The sequence below is a fragment of the Anas acuta genome, chromosome 19 (genome assembly GCF_963932015.1).
Source record: "Anas acuta chromosome 19, bAnaAcu1.1, whole genome shotgun sequence".
Taxonomy (NCBI): Eukaryota; Metazoa; Chordata; class Aves; order Anseriformes; family Anatidae; genus Anas; species Anas acuta.
This window is the reverse complement of record NC_088997.1, coordinates 4406919-4424206: the sequence shown is the minus strand read 5'-3', so window position 1 is coordinate 4424206 and position 17288 is coordinate 4406919. Positions and strand designations below refer to the sequence as shown.

Below are 17288 nucleotides of genomic sequence, written 5' to 3'. Positions count from 1 at the left end.
AAAAGTAGGCTTGAGTTTACAGGAGGACATCGCAGTAAGCATACGATATAGGGTTTCTCTCAGCATTTGCTAGATCACTTGCTTTGAATGTCTCTGTTTGTTATGCCAGGTTGCTGGGTACTCTAAAAATCCAAAGCAGTGCAGTGGTGGATTGCAATTATGCTCTTGTAATCTGCACCCAAACTATCAGAAATGATAAACGTGGTGATTTCAGGGGGAGTTTGTGTATTTCGTGTAAGAGGTAAATGCACTGGTACCCTCATGGTTCTCTTTATGCAGGAGGTTTGGGGCATGGTGAAGCCCCTTGGATGCTTCATGAGCAGATTTGGAAGTGAAATTTTTATTTGTGACAGCAAAAGATGGGAAATACTGGCTAAGGATAGATGTGGATAGTACAGTTCTTGCATCTTGTCTGTTTTGCCAGTGTACTTCACAAATGTATTTTTGGTCCCTACGCTTCTCCCGAGCAAAAATGTTCATTCTTACAGTAAAACCTGCAGTACTTTATAGTACAAAAAATAACTGTGCTACATTAAAAAAAAAAAAAAAAAAAAACATATCCAAGCTTGAGTTCACATTTGAGACTTAACAAACTTTCAGAAAACCTAAGCAGCTAATGTGAGAAACGTTCAGAGGAATTTCCCTTTGTCTAGATGCTGGCATGTCTGTCAGGGTAAGGAGATTTTTCCTACTACAATTGCTCAGAGAGGAGCTCTATGTGATCAGGCCCATAAAGAGAAAAGCAAGAGCACGTTATAATTACTCTTTAGTCTCTGTTTACTAAGCGAGTGGAAGGCATTATTTGAGCAGATGCTCCTGTATAATTAGCGTTAGATTATCAAAACCACCTTTGTTATTTTGCAGCCATTTTCATGCCTCTTTCAAAGTGAGGTGGAGTCCAAGTGAGCCTTCCCAAAGATTTGCTGACCTGCAAAGGTGTTGGCTCTGTGACTAATATTCTGCAAACACACTCATTCAGGAGAACCGTGAGTGGCCAAGCCTAGGTTTGCTTTGTTCGCTGTTGCATAAAAGGTAGCAGAGAGCATTGTCTTTCTGCAGGGAAACCCTGAAAGGGCTGGAAAATGCAATGTTCTTCTGCGTTACTGAGGAATACCCAAAGGAGCGTCTAGCAATGTTGTCACTGGAAAATGCTGACAAGGTAACCCACTCAGCTAATTCCCTTGATCAAGCAGATCAAGCTGTAATTGTTTGTTGCCATACAATAGCATCCTTCTTTATCCTGACTTTTACCTAGGCTGGTGGCAGACCAGAAGTTTTAGACGTTTTGCTCTCTGAAAGTCTGGCCTTATGCATCCGGTCCTGCTCTCGTTCTAAGCCCCAAGAAGCACTTAAAACTGATTCAGATCTTCCTTCTAAATTGATCGAGTCACATGCGTTCATTCAGTATTCATTATCAAGCTGTCTTGCTGTTAGCATGCCCAGAGGTTTCAGGATAGGAACATTAAATAACGTGGCAGAATGCATATAGGGATTTTGTCTCAGTGGGGATTTCTGTAAAATGAGCACTCCAGAGCAGTAGAGGATTGCTGTTATATTTGCCCTCCTTTATAGCAGTTATGCATGCTTTTTCTCATGCCACCATGAGATGTGTTAATGTTTCTCTCATGTTGAAACTGTGTTTCTTGTTAATTAGGATATGGGAAGATAACCTGGTTAGCAGGAAAGTTGGTTAACTTTTTTCAAGCAAAGCAATGTAAAGGCAGGGGAAAATAAGGCATTTTGCACAAGATTCCTGTGCAAAACTCTGAAATCTTCTAATGAGAAAAGTACTTCAGAGTCAAATGTACACCAGTCCTTCTTTTTGTGCTGCGTAGTCATCATTTCCCCAAAGACATACCTAGTTCACTCTTAATCAATCTCAGTGTCAGTCACAGACAGGAGCAATTCTGGAGCAAGAAAGGTGAAAGTAATTTGCAAATTCACCTGGGCTTTCAGTTGAAGTTGGAGCTGTTGTTGGCTTAGCCACTTTTGGAAAAGTAATTTTAAGCACCTGGGTTAATCAGGTTCTTGTCAACTCAGAGTAAAATTTTCACGAGGCCGCAGAAAATGTGGCTCAGCTCCTTGCAATGTGTATTACTTTACAGCAGGGAGTCAACAGAGTGTGGTGGCTTCAGGCCAACGCTGTCTTTTCGTGGTTCGACAGCCACTAATTTCATATTGATGGTGTCATGAAGTCCCACGTTAATGCCTTGTGTGAAGTCATAGTTCATTGTGCGGTTGGAAGTCACCTAAGTGGTAGTAGAGTAATTTTGTAAACAGCACCTAAAAGCTGCTATTACCAGTCATGTAACACCAGCTGGTAAATCTGTTGTGAAAGTCAATGTTTGGTGCCATTTCAGAGGTCTTCAGCCATCTGTTGCACTCTTCCTACCTCTTCGGCAGAGGACAGGTCTCCCACAGGTACTGTCAAATTTTTCAGGTCAGGGAAGGTGTTTTAAACATACCTACAGAGTGGCTGAAGTGACAGACATCTGTATTTTGACTTCCTTCACAAGGTGTCATTAGCTCAGTGGGATTAAGGTACATCTGTGCCCCATGTTTGTTTTGCAAATAAGAAACTCCAATTAGACCAAAATAGTAATAGGACCTTATACAAGCAAGAACAGAGATGAGTCATGAGTACCTGGTTGTGTTACCTGCCCATTGCTGTATGGTACCAGTCTGCAGTGGACTCTTAGCACGAGCTTGGCAAAGCCTGGGGAGGAGCAGTTGATGCAAAGTCCAGAATCTACCGAAGTCACAGCCAGAGGATAAGAAGAAAAACCAAACGGATGAGCAGGACCTATTTCAGTTGAACCATGTGTGATAGAGCAGTCAAATTGTTTGGGGAGCTTTAACTTATTTGCTGTACAGACATGGGCTGGTAATAGTGTTGTCTTGATTTAGCTGTTCTAAATGCTTGCAGCCTGTATAATAACACCTTCCCTCGAGGTTTCACAGTAATCACCTTTCTATCTGAGACCTGGGAGTTACATTTGGGTAGGAAACTGTACTAAAAAAAAATCTTGGCTCATGGGAGCCGAATTCCAGAACAACAGAAGAAGCACGGTCGTCTTTGTTGACAGAGAGGCTATGAATTAGCCTGTAATTTCTTGTTGTGATGTCTTTTGTGTCTTTATCTCTTTAGAACCACTTTGAGGTGGGAGGGATGGCAAGGAAACACAAAACAGCACAATAATTTGTTTGTTGCAAATGTGGGAGCTAGAATGAAAGAGATGTGCCTGTCCTAGTGCAGCAGGTGATCATGAGAGTGCAAACTTGTCTGCAGGCAAACTCGCCTGTTTTGAAACATATGACATTAACATTGCAGAGTGCTGTGAATAGTTTTCTTTTATTTCATGTTATGCTGCCCTTGCAATTCAAATAAGGTACCCATTGTTTTAAGAAATCACACCCAAGATGCGTCTGTCTTCATGGTTTAATCTTACATGACTGAAATGCTTTCTGAAATGAATCAGCGATCAGCATGCTTGAATTACACAGATGAACTGTAAGTGCAGGAGAATCACTACCTACTCAAACTTTGAAAGAATGATTTATTAACACGTTTTTTTAAGCATGCTAAAGAAGAAAGTATGCTTTTGTTGTTCTTAGAGTTGCCAGAATTAAAATGTAGGAAGAAAGTATAAAATGGAACATTCCACATTAGTTTGGAAGAGCTGAAGCCCATGGTATTAACCTTTGGGTTATTAATATGTTGATGGAGAGAAGGATTAAGAAAAGGGCAGGTTGTGGGACACAAATGACACACGGACCAGAGGCAAATAGTTGTGGAGTGACTCCAGGTCTAAAAACCAGATTGGATGCAGAACAGTCTGAAAGGTGGTTCTGTGGTCAGATGAAATTGCTTCCCTACTGAGATTCTTCCTCTGCTCTGGGAGTGGAGAAGCAAGTATTTGAACTGTTAATTCTACTTAAGAGTCAAGTAAAATAAATTTAACTTCAAGGCTAGCGCTTTACTGAAGAGGCAGTGCTAATGTGTTATCTCAGAGCACGCAAAGTGTGAAGGCAGAGAGACTTGTGTGAAAAGGCAGAGAGACGTGTCTGAATCTTCATTCTGAAATGTCATCTCTGACCCCCCCGTGACTATGGCAAAGTGTTTGCCACCTCCTCCGCCCTGTTCTGCCAGGACTGTAACTACGTGGGCCAACCTCCACGGCTTGACTTCTGAACAGCAGTCCCACCTGTTCCACCTTGGGGGCTAGGACGTGTTTTTTTTTCCGTTCCCTTCTGCTCGTGGATGCCCCTCTGGGAGCTGATGGAACAGGTGTTGAGAGCTTAGATCAAATATAGATCAGAGGCATTATGTGGAAAAACTACAGAGCAATCCTGATCCATCCTTCTGCGGAATACAATGTAGTTGTGCTGCAAATGGGATTAAAAATGGCCGAAGAGCATCATGAGGTGTCACTTTTTATCTCATTAAAGTCCCACTTTGTTTCTGACACCAGCTGAAAGGCAGCAAGTATCCCCTGGCAGAAAGCAGTGCAAACAATGAAGCTGCACAGCAGGCTGTGAGCCAGGAGCTCCAGGGTCCAAATCCTTACTGCCTTGCTGTGTGACCTTGGGTAAGGCATTTCTCTGTGGGTCTCCGTTCTGTAACCTGGAGTTAACAATTGCCCGTATCCGTGGCTTTGAGCATTAAATAGTTGTTGATTTTAAAGCACTGTGAAAGTTAGAAGTATTATGTGAATGTTGAGGTTTAATCCCTTACACCTGAATAGCATGGCAGGCGCTGAAAATGATGGAGGACACCTGGGAATGTGATGGTAAGGTGACCTCAGATTGGGCAAAACAAGTTTTTGGGAAATAACTCCCAGTGGATTATTCAGGAATGCTTGCCCATTCTCCTGAAGTGGAGGAACACAAGCTGAGCCCATTGGCAAGCTGGGTGCAGCACTGGGGGAATGGGAATTTAAATATGGTGCCAAGGGGATTGGAAATATATTGTTGGCAGAGGCGAAAGAGGCAGCCTGAGCTTGAAAGCACAGGGCAGTGAGGAGGAGGCTGGACTCAAATTTATCAAGGGCATAGTTAAGCTGGCAGTCTGGGTAGGGAGGATGAATGGTGAAAATAGGAACGAGGAGCCATAGCACCATTTTGACCAAATGGGAAGATATTTAAGGGGTTGGGTATTTTTCCCAAATGTTGCCCTTGAGATGCAGGGCAGGCTATTTTTTCTCTTCCCAGCTCAAAACAGCAAGCACCTTCTCAACAGCATATTTCCATGTGATTCCAGCCACTTGAAAAAACAGCATAAATCAACCCGAAATTGGGTTCTGCAGCTTGGCAGATGTGCATCTGTCTGGAGCCTCCCTCGGACCTTAACCATTGCGGGGTGCAGAGCTAATCAGGTCACCCGGGAGACTGTGCAGCCCGAAATTCAGCTCCCGCAGAGCGGGTGCCTGGGGCTGTGGGGCTGCCGGTTCCATTTATAACCGCTACGCTGCTCAATTTCAAGGTCATTCCAAGCGGGAGCCATCCATAAAATAGACTTTATATTAGTGCCTATGTTTGGTTTGGTGCTTTCTCATCAACATGTGCTGAGAGCTATTGCTTTCCTGGGTTCTCTTTGGCATTTCAGTACTCCGCAGCACTGTGTAGGGTGGAGAGAGGAAGATGGAAGATACATACACGCTTCTACATCATGAAAAACCACACAGGTTGGTTAATGGTTCCTGGTAGATGGCAAATGCATTGTGGTTTATGACAGAACAACTCAGCAGAGTATAGAGGCACAAAACACGGGGCAGGATGAGTAAGCTCAGTGAAGTACAGATAATCCCAGTTAAATGTGCTTGATGGCTGTCCTTATGTATACATCTTCCTTGGCTCTGGATCGCGTTGTGATTATGAGCTGGTGGCAATTAAAGGCACACTGGCATTGCTACCAGAACCGCTACGTTTCTCTCAAAATAGTGTTTTTTCTTAGTGCTGTGCAGTTCATCCCAGCGTGTAGCAGCATCGTTCTTTGTTGCAATGTGTGTGATACTGCCCAGTCAACACTACCCACTGCTTACCCAACACTGCCCTGTCATGTGCTGACCAGATGACAGTCATGGCCTTGCGTTAGCTTCAGCAGTGCAAAAAACCAGATGAGTTATTTGGGGCATTTGCTTTGTCATGGGATTTCGTTATGACAGTAGAAAAACCTTTCAGATTGAATAAAAGTCCAGGGCATAGCAGAAGGCTTTAAAAGCACAACTTGGGCTCCATCTGAGAACATCTGTGGCCATGTGTAATGCATAGCTTACATCTTAAGCCTGTAGTATGGTTATAGCTCGTGTGAGTACTGCTCCTCTTGTCAGGACTCTCAAATTGCTGCGTTTTCAGTGGACACATGCCCTTGCCTCTGTCTTGCACCCCTGGGAATCCCCACGTGAACCTTTTCCCTCTGAGCAGGAAGGAGCTGTGCTGAGCTGTACTGCTGGAACGACACGTCGCATCAATCCATGCCATTTCCCTCCTGCCCATCATCTTCTGGTGTTAGCTGCATCAACACCAAGAGCTTTGATTGTCTGCTGAGCTCAGTGAGTACAGCTTACAGGTGCCAGGTTAAGAAACGGGACGTGCAGCAAGCCCAAAGCCTGCGGATGAGTCAAGAAAAATGAGTTCCCAGGTCTGGAGCTGCACCGGCAACCATCTGAGCTGCAGTGGGAACGCTCCCGTCCCTGCTTGCCTTGCACTTTTCACTGGGGAGCCCGGTGCTGCCTCGCTGCAGCGGCGCCTCCAGATGTAGATGACAACGTGAAACTGTGTGGGCTGCTGGCTCTCCGGCCAGCCTGTCCCTGCTATCTCTTCCCGTAAACACTGGACCCTTTGTCTCTGGCCTTATCGTGCCCCTGCCATCACAGAGCCCTTTCTGTGCTCTCCTCCCAGCACAGCGCCTCTGTGTTCAGGGGGCTTTTCTTCAGCTGCTCTCTGTCCCTGGGTGTTTATTGTGCCTGCTGCTGAGTGTGTTTGTTTGGGGGAGAGGAGGAGGGGCTCCTGTTTGTGTGGGTTTTATAAACCTCGTGCAGTCTTCAAAAGAGATGCTGAGCAAAGGGGGTGTTGTTAACATTAACCCATCAGTACCCTGCGTTACTGAGGGTCGCAGAACTGGACCAAGATTCCCTCACTGTGCAAAAAGCGTTTTGGGATGCTTATGAAGTCGCCTGGCTGTGTAAGGCCATAGGAACGCAGTTGGGCAGCAGGGAGTCTGCTCCCCCTTTGGTCTTAGCAGACATTTGACTTTCTGTGATTTTTTTCCTGTGTATATCAGCAAAGAGAGCCTTCCAAACTTGCAGAGAGGTGGCTGACTCTAGGATTTACCCCCAGAGTGCTTCTGGAACTTGTTTTTACTCCAAACACTGGATCAGTAGCGCTTTGTTTGCTTAACTGACTCGTGCATCCTGTTTGTGTGGCTCCATCAGACAAAATCTCTTCTTTGTACCATATTCCATAACTTTATTCTGTACTTTAGGGCTTTCCTTTTTGAGTAAATTTCCGAAAGCAGTTCTTTGACCGGTTTGTTAATACTTTCATGGTCAGGATGGTTGTTACTGTTTCTTCCGTACCCATGGTTTCATCTTCCAAAAGACTTGAAAAATGAAGATCAGCTACTCAGAAATTTTCCCTTGTAATCACATAATGCTTGGTCATGAGGTTTAAAAAATAACAATAAATAAAATGAAAAAGGAAGAGGATCAGTTTTCTAACCCCCTATTGTTCTTCCTCCATAATGGAGGATGGAATTTATAACATGAAAAATCTTTTGTCCATCTCTGTGAGAGCTGCAGCAATACAATTGTCTTAGTGTTCAAAGTACCAGGGGAGACAGTTTTGTATTTGAGGCTCCATTTCGTTGAATCTGCAGACAGAATAAATACTTCAAGCCTTTTTTATGATTCTATTCTGTATCAATTGAGTGTAATGCAGATACTGGTTTCCTGCGAGTTAAAATACTCATGTGGTTTAAAAATATATATATATTTTACCATCAAAGACTGTATCTTTTCTCAAGTTATTGAATCTTCCCCCAGAAATTAATAGGTGTAAATTCAGCGTTTTGCAAGGTAGCGTAAAGAATTTTCCTATTTTCAAGTAATTAATATCCCAATATGGGAGGTTGCAGTTTGTGTATCTCAGCATCTGCGTGTTAATAATATAACACTGGGAAGTAGTTCAGCAGCCTGTGGCCCTTTGCAGGGGGTGGGAGAGGAGGAAATGCAAAATAATACGAGCCTTTGTGAAACATGAATCCACGCACCCAGTCATGACTAAACCTATTCAAACATTCAGGTGTTTTTTTCCAAGCATGCTCTGGGCTCTAGTGTTGTTGTCCTGTGACGTGTTTTCTTTTATGAACTCACTCAGTTTGCCTCATGTCTTTTCTCTTCAAGGAGCGGTCTCAGCTGCAAAGCGCACAGGGATTCCGGCACCCCGGGAAATATCATCATCTGTATCGAGAGAGAGAGCTGTATTGCGTGGTCAAGCCAACACTAGGAAAACTCAGCCCAGCCCCACTTCTTCTGGTACACCGACTCCTACCAAACATGTGCGTCCCACTAGCAAGTCCAAGCAGGAGAGCGAAACTGGTGACAAGGCTGTTTTGGAATCTCAGGTTAAAGAACTCCTGGCAGAAGCAAAGACAAAAGATTCTGAAATTACCAGGCTCCGTTGTGAACTGAAGAAATGCAAAGAGAAAGGGTCACTTAACCCTGAGCCTTCAGACCAAAATTTAGAACCATCGTCACCTGTTGACATAGACCCACTAATAAGGACCCTTCAGGAAAAAAACAGGACTTTTCAAAAAGAGCTTGCTAGTCTGGGAGAAGAAAATCGTGTTTTGAAAGAGAAATTGCTTTATCTGGAGAACTCGCCTCTCTCAGACACAACAACAAGCAGTGGAGGTGACAGCAGCCTCCCAACCCCAACTACCCAAGAATCCAGTTTTGGAAGCCCATCAAAAAATGCATTGAGAAATGAAACAGATGAGCACAGGCAGCGAGTGAATGGGGGCGCGCTGCGCAATTCAGGCTCTTCCAGCAGTGATGTCACTAAAGCTTCCTTGTCACCTGATGCATCGGATTTTGAACATATAGCAGATATACCTTCCAGGCCAACATCCTCCAACAGCAACCACATCAAAGGTTCCAAATGCTCCACTACAGGAAGTTCTCCAAACAATATTAGCGACCTTTCTGTTGCATCTCTTACAGAGAGAATACAGAAAATGGAGGAGAATCACCATAGCACAGCAGAAGAACTACAAGCCACTTTGCAGGAGCTGTCAGATCAACAACAAATGGTGCAGGAGCTGACAGCAGAAAATGAGAAGCTAGTGGAAGAGAAAGCTCTCTTGGAGACTTCCTTTCGTCAACATAGAGACAGAGCAGAACAGCTGAGTCAAGAAAACGAAAAGCTAGTGACTCTCCTCCAAGAGCGATCCAAGAATGAAGAAAGTAGAGCTCAGGAGGGGAAGGTCCTTGAACTGGAACAGAAGTGTGCAGAAGTTCTTGAAAAAGCACAGTTTGAAAGAGAGAAATTGCTTAACATTCAGCAACAGTTAACCAGCAGCCTAAGAAGCTTAGAAAGGGAGCATCAAGATGCCCAGCAAGTGATTAAAGGCCTGAGAGCTGAAAATGAGAAGCTGCTTAAACTACTAGAAGTGGAACAGCAGAACAACAGCACAGTTACAAAAACTCTGGAGGACTGTAAAATTGCATTGGAAGGTCTAAAAATTGAGAATGGGTCTCTAAAAACCCAGTTAGAGAGTGAGAAACAAAAGGCTGCTGAAATCAACGCGATGGGATGTACTACTGACACCTCGGAGGTGCAAGAGATGCTGAAGGTAGCCCATGCAGAAAAGGATCAGTTAGAAGCATCTTGTACTGAGCTTAAGCAAGAGCTGCTGAAGGCTAACAGTGAACTGAAGCACGTTCAGGGGCTGCTATCTAAGGTAAAGCAGGAACAGTTGTAAAATATAATTTCTGTGTCTTCCCACAAATGGTCTATGGATTGCTATTCAGCAATTGATTATAAATGTCCATGATTTCAATTGCATTCATTAATTTTGAGTGGAAGCTGGGGCCATATGATATTTTCTGATTCTTCTGCTATACGTGTGTGTTTTTTGAGGAATAACTGGTATCATAGCTTGTAAGTTCAAAATTTATTTTCCGTAGTATTTCCTGCAGAATTTACCATTTTGGCAAACAGAAAGGTATTTATCAAAACTGGAGCAAGAGAAGAGGTCAATAAAACCTTCATTTGATATTATGTGAACCAAGATTAGTGAAAATCACTTCGTGATCCAGGTAAAGAGAAGGACATAAGTATTTATCAGCAAATAATAAATCCTTGATAAATCATGCAGGACAGATTAGTTAGTAGTGAACTATAGATGTTACTGGGTACAAGAACATGCAAACGTGCTCAGAGAAGTTGATATTTACAGTGACTTGACTTACGATGTACAGTCAAGCTGCAGGTGAGATAATTTTGGTGAAATTAAAGTATTTTTACAAAACTAAAAAGTACTCTTTTGGCATAGGTGAAATGGCCAAAAATTATATATGTGTAGAGCAATTTTTTTCTCTCCCTCATTTGGTAGTTCGTAGCTTTGCTCCAAACAAGCTTAAGTCAATTATGGGTTCAGTTTGCTGTTTGATCTTGGGTGCTCAGAAGAGAGCCACAATGCAGGGTGTTATAGGACCGTCATTAATACAGTGCCAGGCAGTGATTAATGCCCCATCGCTGCAGGAGGAGTGATAAGCAGTATGTGCAGCCCTTCCTGTCTGGGAAGGGATCATGGGAAGAGCTGGAGAATTGGCTAGCTGCAGAGGAAGAGAGCATTGCCAAAACTCACCTCTGTGATTTGAGTGATTTAGAAAATCCAGGTGTCTTTTCAGTTTAAACAGGTGACCACAGCAAACGGAGTTCATAGAGGAAGTTCCCGAATGTTTTGAAGTGGTTGCTGGAGCTGCAGTGTATGAAGAATAAATGAAAAACTGCTGAGTGCTCAGACTCTGCACCAAACTTTTATTGCTTGGTTTTGAAACCACAGATTTCCTCCTTTTTACTCTTCTTTTCCCTTGAATTAAGCTGTTTTGAATCATTGGCTGTTTATGACACCCAAACAAGACCACAGGCTTCTGTAAGGCTGCCCTCAAGTCAGCCTGTGCCAGTGCTACTCACTGAATTGGCAGCCTACACCTTGCTTTTCCGTAGCTTGGTCATACTCAGGGATCTCCCCCACCCTAAAAGCATTGATCTGTAGGTAGGCCTGAGCCAACAAACTGAAGTGCAGCAGTTCCCCCTTCAGTAATTCCAGATGTCCTCTATCCAGAAAGTTATACTTATCTGCAGTAGCTACTTCTCCTGCATATGTTCTCACAATCCATCAGAAATGCGCGTGGTAAAAGCAGCAAAGTTGTTAATATGGCCAAACTGATTAGCATCTTGGCCCTAAGGCAGCTATTTTATTCTCATAATGTGAAACAGGAAGAGATCTGGAGCTTTCCAGGAACATTGTTCCTCTGTTCATTACCTGCACAGACTGGTTTGGAATTATGGTAATCGTATAGAAAACTTAATTCCCTTCCTAGCATCGTCTTTTGTTACCTATGGCCAGGAAAGAACACTGCCATTCAGAACTCATGTATGTTTCCTGAAACTGTCTTGTTAGCATTGAAACTCAGTTTCTATAACGCACAGAATAGAGGTTCAATTCTGTTAGTAATCAGTAAAATCGGAGTGGTATGTTAAGAAATAAAAGGCAGCCTTGCAGCTTTCTTCCCTCATTTCCAGGCTGAGAATGAGTGTGGTCAGCTGAAGGAGGTTTGTGACCGGCAGGCTGAGCAGCTGAGCAGAACCAGCCAGAAGTTACAGGAAAAAACATCAGAGAACGAAGCAGATATCAAAAACCTGAAGGAGACCATTTTCGAGTTGGAGGACCAGGTGGAGCAACATCGTGCTATCAAACTTCACAACAACCAGCTCATCAGTGACCTAGAAAGTAGGTGGAGCTGAAAAAAATGTTTGAAGTGAACTTATTCTGGAGGCTTAGTTGTGGTCAGAACTGGGAGGAGAAGGCATGTGTTGAGGTGTGTGACAAGAGCCTCACTTTAAAAAAATTTGTTTTGATCAGTCCTTCCTGTTCATACACACAAGTCACAATTTTAGCAGTTAGTGCTACAGAAAGAAAATTACAACCAGTCTCCAAAACTCATTCTTCAGCGAGTGATGTACTGGCTATTCGAGAACTAGAATTACTGGCCTTTTAAAGAGCTTTTAGGTAAAATTGCTGGTAACAGCTGGGAAGTCGAGTTTGCCGCTGCAGTGTGGAAGGGGAGCTGCCACCTGGTGGACTGAGCCGCTCATTTCTCTTACCAGTGTTATACTGAGTGCTTCGTGGGCGGGTGTGCGGACCAAGTGATCCTGCACATGCAGTTCTGTAAATATAAAAGTGGTTAAATGCCTCAAAATAACGAACCATTAGAGGTATTTCAGTAATAAAGCTGTTGCTGATTCCATTCCTGATCCACTGACAGAGTATCTTAATTTCCATTACATCTGTTACTAGCATTGCTAGAAGCAAAACCAAATGGGCTACTTTGTTTTCCCATTTTCACTTTTCAAATTGCCCTCGTGTTCAATAATATTTTGCTATTTTTTTTTTTTAATGTGTTTAGGTAAAACAATGAAGCTGGAGGAACAAAAACAAGATATAGAGAGGCAGCTGAAGGCTCTGACTAAGCAAATGAAGGTAAGGCTCAGACACCATGACAAAGCTAGGCTGAGCTTTTATTGTAATACTGGATTTCAGTTAGGCATTGTATTTTTTTCTAGAACAATTGTAGAAGCTTCTACATCTTTTCATTCTCTGTCCTCTTTGTTTATAGCTGATTTTTTGCCTGTGATGGAAACTATAATATATACTTCGCAAATTACTTTTGCTTTTTGTACCTATGAACTTCTGCTACTTCTGAGCATCTGTTCCTACTTCATAAATAATCAGTAACAGTGAGTTCTTTTCAGCAACAGTACTTGTGGTAGTATCACAAGTCTGAACGATCAATAGCTATAGAAAGAACCTTGACTGCACTTGTATTGGAACGGAGGGCTAAGCATCAGTTTTTTCTTTGGCAGTCTAATCAAAACTGTAAACAGGCAAGTGTTTACTTTGACCTCAGCATCTTGAAATTGTGGTGAAATCCTGGTCTCTTATGATCACTGAGAGACTGATAACAAAGTGCTCAAGTAAGTGTATTTTTACAGCAAACAGTTTGGGGTTGTAATTGTTTTTCCTAGGAAGATACAGAAGAATGGAGGCGTTTTCAAGCTGATCTGCAGACTGCAGTGGTTGTAGCCAATGATATCAAGTGTGAAGCCCAGCAGGAGCTCCGTGTGGTGAAGAGGAAGCTTCAGGAGGAAGAGGAGAAGAGTGCTAGACTGCAAAAGGAGCTCGATGAAGTGAAGGGCAACAACAGGTTGGTTACTTACAAAAGCCAAGATTTGATCTCTGTGACTGCTAACGTGCATGCAAACAGTGCTTTGTCAATAACTATTCATTGGCTTGGATGTGCATGTTGTCTGTTTTTAACTCTTCTGATGGATTTTGTGGTCTTCTATTCAAAGATGTTTCTGTTCTTTTTTCTTTTTGATGATCCAGTTCTGTCACCTAGGCCATGAAGGTTTTAATAAGCAAATATTAAGTAATAGCAATTGCTAATATCCTTTCATAGCTTTGTTCTCACTACTGTATTCCACTGTGTTTTATTGCTTTCATAACTCTGCACAGCTGTATTAAACCGTCTGTAAAAAGCTTCTTTGGCTACATATGGGACATCCAGAAGAGAATTTCTTTCAAACTAAAATGAGGACTAGCTGGACTTCTGTTCTGCAGGTCTGCAAATATGATATATGCTGATTTAGTGATCAATGCAAGCACTAGGATTCCTCACATCTCCTGTCCTTAAGTCAAAACCTGTTGCGTGATTAAATGCTCTGGCTTGTGGCCTGGGTTAACATTTATCCCAGAAATGATTTGTCATGCAGTGGACCCACTTGAAATTCAGTGGCTGTAGTCTGTGGTTGGGGTGGGAGCAGTAAATGCGAACGGTTTAAAGATATACCCTGTCATGGTGAGCCTCTGGGGGAGCGTGGTAAGAACAAGTGACTTACACAATTGAATTTGGAATCAGTACAGCTGCCTTACAATGTGGCTTTTATTCAGTGCAGGATGTTTTATGTGTGACCTTTTATTCCAAAAGTCATACTACAACTGAAGCACTAAATAATAAAAGATGGAAAACAAAAGATGTATTAGAAGGAGGAACTAAAATTTATAAAGGAGGCAATGCTCTACTCTATTATTGCATTTGCACAAGCAGAACCAGAGCTTCAGGGACAAAAATTTGTACGGGGGAATAGAGAAAGAAAAAAATAACATAAACAGTAAGACCATTTACCAAAAACATGTGAAATTAGCTTTGCTTCTCTGGATTTATCCAGTTAATGTCTCTCAGAGAAGGCCCATGGCTTCTGTTAGAATAGCCATGGGAAAACAGCAAACACTCATTTATTTCAGGTGGAGTAAGTGTCCAGCTTAATGTTGCTTGTATTTTCTCACTGTTTTCCATTCAGAAGTTTCCACGGCAGCTGGACAGTAGATGGAAGTACAAAGACAGTATGGCTTTTATGTAGAGGCATGTAATTCAGAACTGATGGATAGAAAGAACAAATTTGTTTTTTCTTTTTTCCAGAAAAAGAAAAGAATGCGTTTAAGTTCCAGGTTCATTATCAGAGTCCCCCGTGGATGCAAAGAAATGCTGTTACGCATTATGCATTATATATTAAGGCAAAATGATTAGTAGCCAGTGCTTAAATTCTAGGCTCTGTTTTAATTCTTAATTTGTTCTTAATGAAAATTCTCTTATTTAGAGCAGGGGGTAAAGTACATAACCACTTTTCCCAGTTTATATGTTAATCTGTATGTATATAAGGGCAGGAATCATTTACTTATAATTTCCCTCTTTATTCTTTCATTTTTTAATCTGAAGATGTATTTAATAATATTTAAACTGGAAGATGACCCACTAATTGGTCAATCAGGATATTTATCGTACGTGCTTAAGGAACATGCCTGCATTGTCAGTCCTTTGGCATAAGAAGCCTGAGCTGAACATGTCACTTTTGAAGTTAGACCACGGGAATTCACACATACATAGCTTCAGAAGGAGGCATTCAGAAACGTATTTAAGTCGCTTTTAACATTTGTGTCTCACTCTTTCGCATACATACAGAGATATATGTGTGTCTTTTGCGTCATGTTGACAGTTTGTGTAGCTTTCTTTGAGTCTTATGTTGGTCGTGGAGCCAGTTGTACTGTCTGCAGTGGACAATATGTGTTTTCTTTCAAAGGCAGGTAATGAGACCAAATTTTGTATCTGTCAGTTTGGGTATAACAAATATGACTGAGTATCAATCACAGTGTACGTGCAGAGAGTACTAAGGCAAATGAAGTTTCAGTACTGAGTGGTGTGGAGAAAATAATGAAGTCTATGTAAGTCATTGCCCAAAAAACTCACTGATCGACAGCAAAGCAGTGAAATTTTATAGCTGTACCGACCTATAAAACAAAATCTTGAAGTTGCCAAAGCTACTGCTGAAAGCCAGTTCTATAATTACTACACTATTACTTTTGCATTCCTGAGGTTGCTGTCTTCCCAGCACCTCAACTTCTTCTACCCAGAAAGTTCTGGGGTATTCTCATCATTGCTTTAAGTCACTGTTCACAAATGCTACTGCTCAAAATCAGCAGTAGATTCTGGTGCCTGTGGTGACTTTAAGTGCATGCTCAGCACTGGTGGAAACAGTTTGTAGCGTGATACCTTAACACAGTCTGTAAAGTATCCCTCATATTTGTTAATGTTGAGCAGCTGTGCATTCAGCTGAATGTCTGAGAGTCCCTAGTGAGTGTTTCCTGTCTTATTTTTAAGTTCTGATTGGAAAATGTACCTTCCAAATAGTTTGCTACTCAAAGTTTTTTTTTTTGGCAAAACCTCATCTATCTCTTGAGGGTCAGTAGACTCCACCTCAAATTGATCTTGAAGCCAGTTTATCTCCTACGACATCCTGCCATTTTAATGTTTGCCTGTAGCTGCCTGAATTCCTGCCTCCAAGTTTGATTTCACCATTACATTCTTCTAATCAGACAAAAAGTCATTTTTGGTTCAGGAAGAGCCAAACAACTTGCAGAAAAAATCCTGATGAGGTCATCAGAGTTCATCTGAATGAAGGTAAGAGCCTCCCAAAGGCATCTTTAACACAGATTAAATGTCTAATTCTATGACTAAGAATGTTGGGGGGAGGTTGGACATCAAACAAATGGAATAAGGAAAAGAGTTCACTTGTCCCAAGTTAGTACTGATTAAAACCTACAAATTAATTAACCCATGTTTCAGTCTTCTATGATACTTTACATTCTAATTAATGCTATTTCTATTCAGTAAAATGTAAAAGCTTACAATCCACTGTTGCATAACTGTTTTCTCAGGCATGGTGGAAGTAGAGATAATGTAGTCTCCATCTTTGGAGATTTTCAGGACCGGACTGGGTAAGACCCTGCGTAGCTTGGTCTGGTCTTACAGGTTACCCTGCTTTGAGCAGGCAGTTGGACTAGGTGACCTCCTGAGGTCCCTTCCAACCTGAATTACCCTATTATTGATCCTGTAGCAAATCTCATCTTTTCAGAAAAACTTGCCTTAGAAATAAACTCACTTTTTGCAGCTGTTCTAGGATCAGATATTCCACTGTTGGCAAAAACATTGGGTTTGTAACACAAAGTTATTGCTGAATGCACCCAAATTTCACACAGCCCTTTTTGGCTTCATACACGTTTCCAAGCCTTTCTAGCAATACAGTGTTTAGCAGCAGTGAAAGTTTCAAGGTCTTCCTTTGATTCTTTCCCTCCCAAGTTCTCAAAATTATTTTGGCATTATAATATTGTATGCATTGAACCAAGAGCATGGAGGGAAGATGGCTGGGCTGGGAGCAGCATTCAGAAGACAAAGAAATTATATCTGTAATTAAATGAGCCACTCCTAGAATAAAGAAAAACCTAACCAAGTCCTCAGAAAAAAAAAGTGTCAAGTGACAATTGTGATGTACCCCACTAATTTGCTTCTGTTCTTCCTCCTAAAGTCTCAAATGCCGCAGCATGGCAGTGTTACATGCTTTTTCTCCTGGAAATAAGCTTGTACGCTATGTGTATTAAAACCTGC

General features: G+C 42.1%; 1 protein-coding gene across 6 annotated transcripts in view; it reads left to right on the top strand.

The window, feature by feature from the left end:
* SPECC1 (sperm antigen with calponin homology and coiled-coil domains 1) overlaps positions 1-17288 on the top strand; it is an 83937-nt gene that overhangs the window by 32997 nt on the left and 33652 nt on the right. For 4 of the 6 annotated variants that reach the window (XM_068656238.1, XM_068656239.1, XM_068656240.1 and 1 more), the window contains 4 exons: positions 8403-9961; positions 11812-12019; positions 12696-12769; positions 13315-13493. In XM_068656238.1, the coding sequence (XP_068512339.1) occupies positions 8403-9961; positions 11812-12019; positions 12696-12769; positions 13315-13493 (2020 nt within the window). Of the gene's footprint in view, positions 1-8402; positions 9962-11811; positions 12020-12695; positions 12770-13314; positions 13494-16219; positions 16305-17288 lie in introns of all 6 variants that reach the window. The other 2 variants (XR_011089024.1, XM_068656241.1) reach the window with 1 other exon arrangement.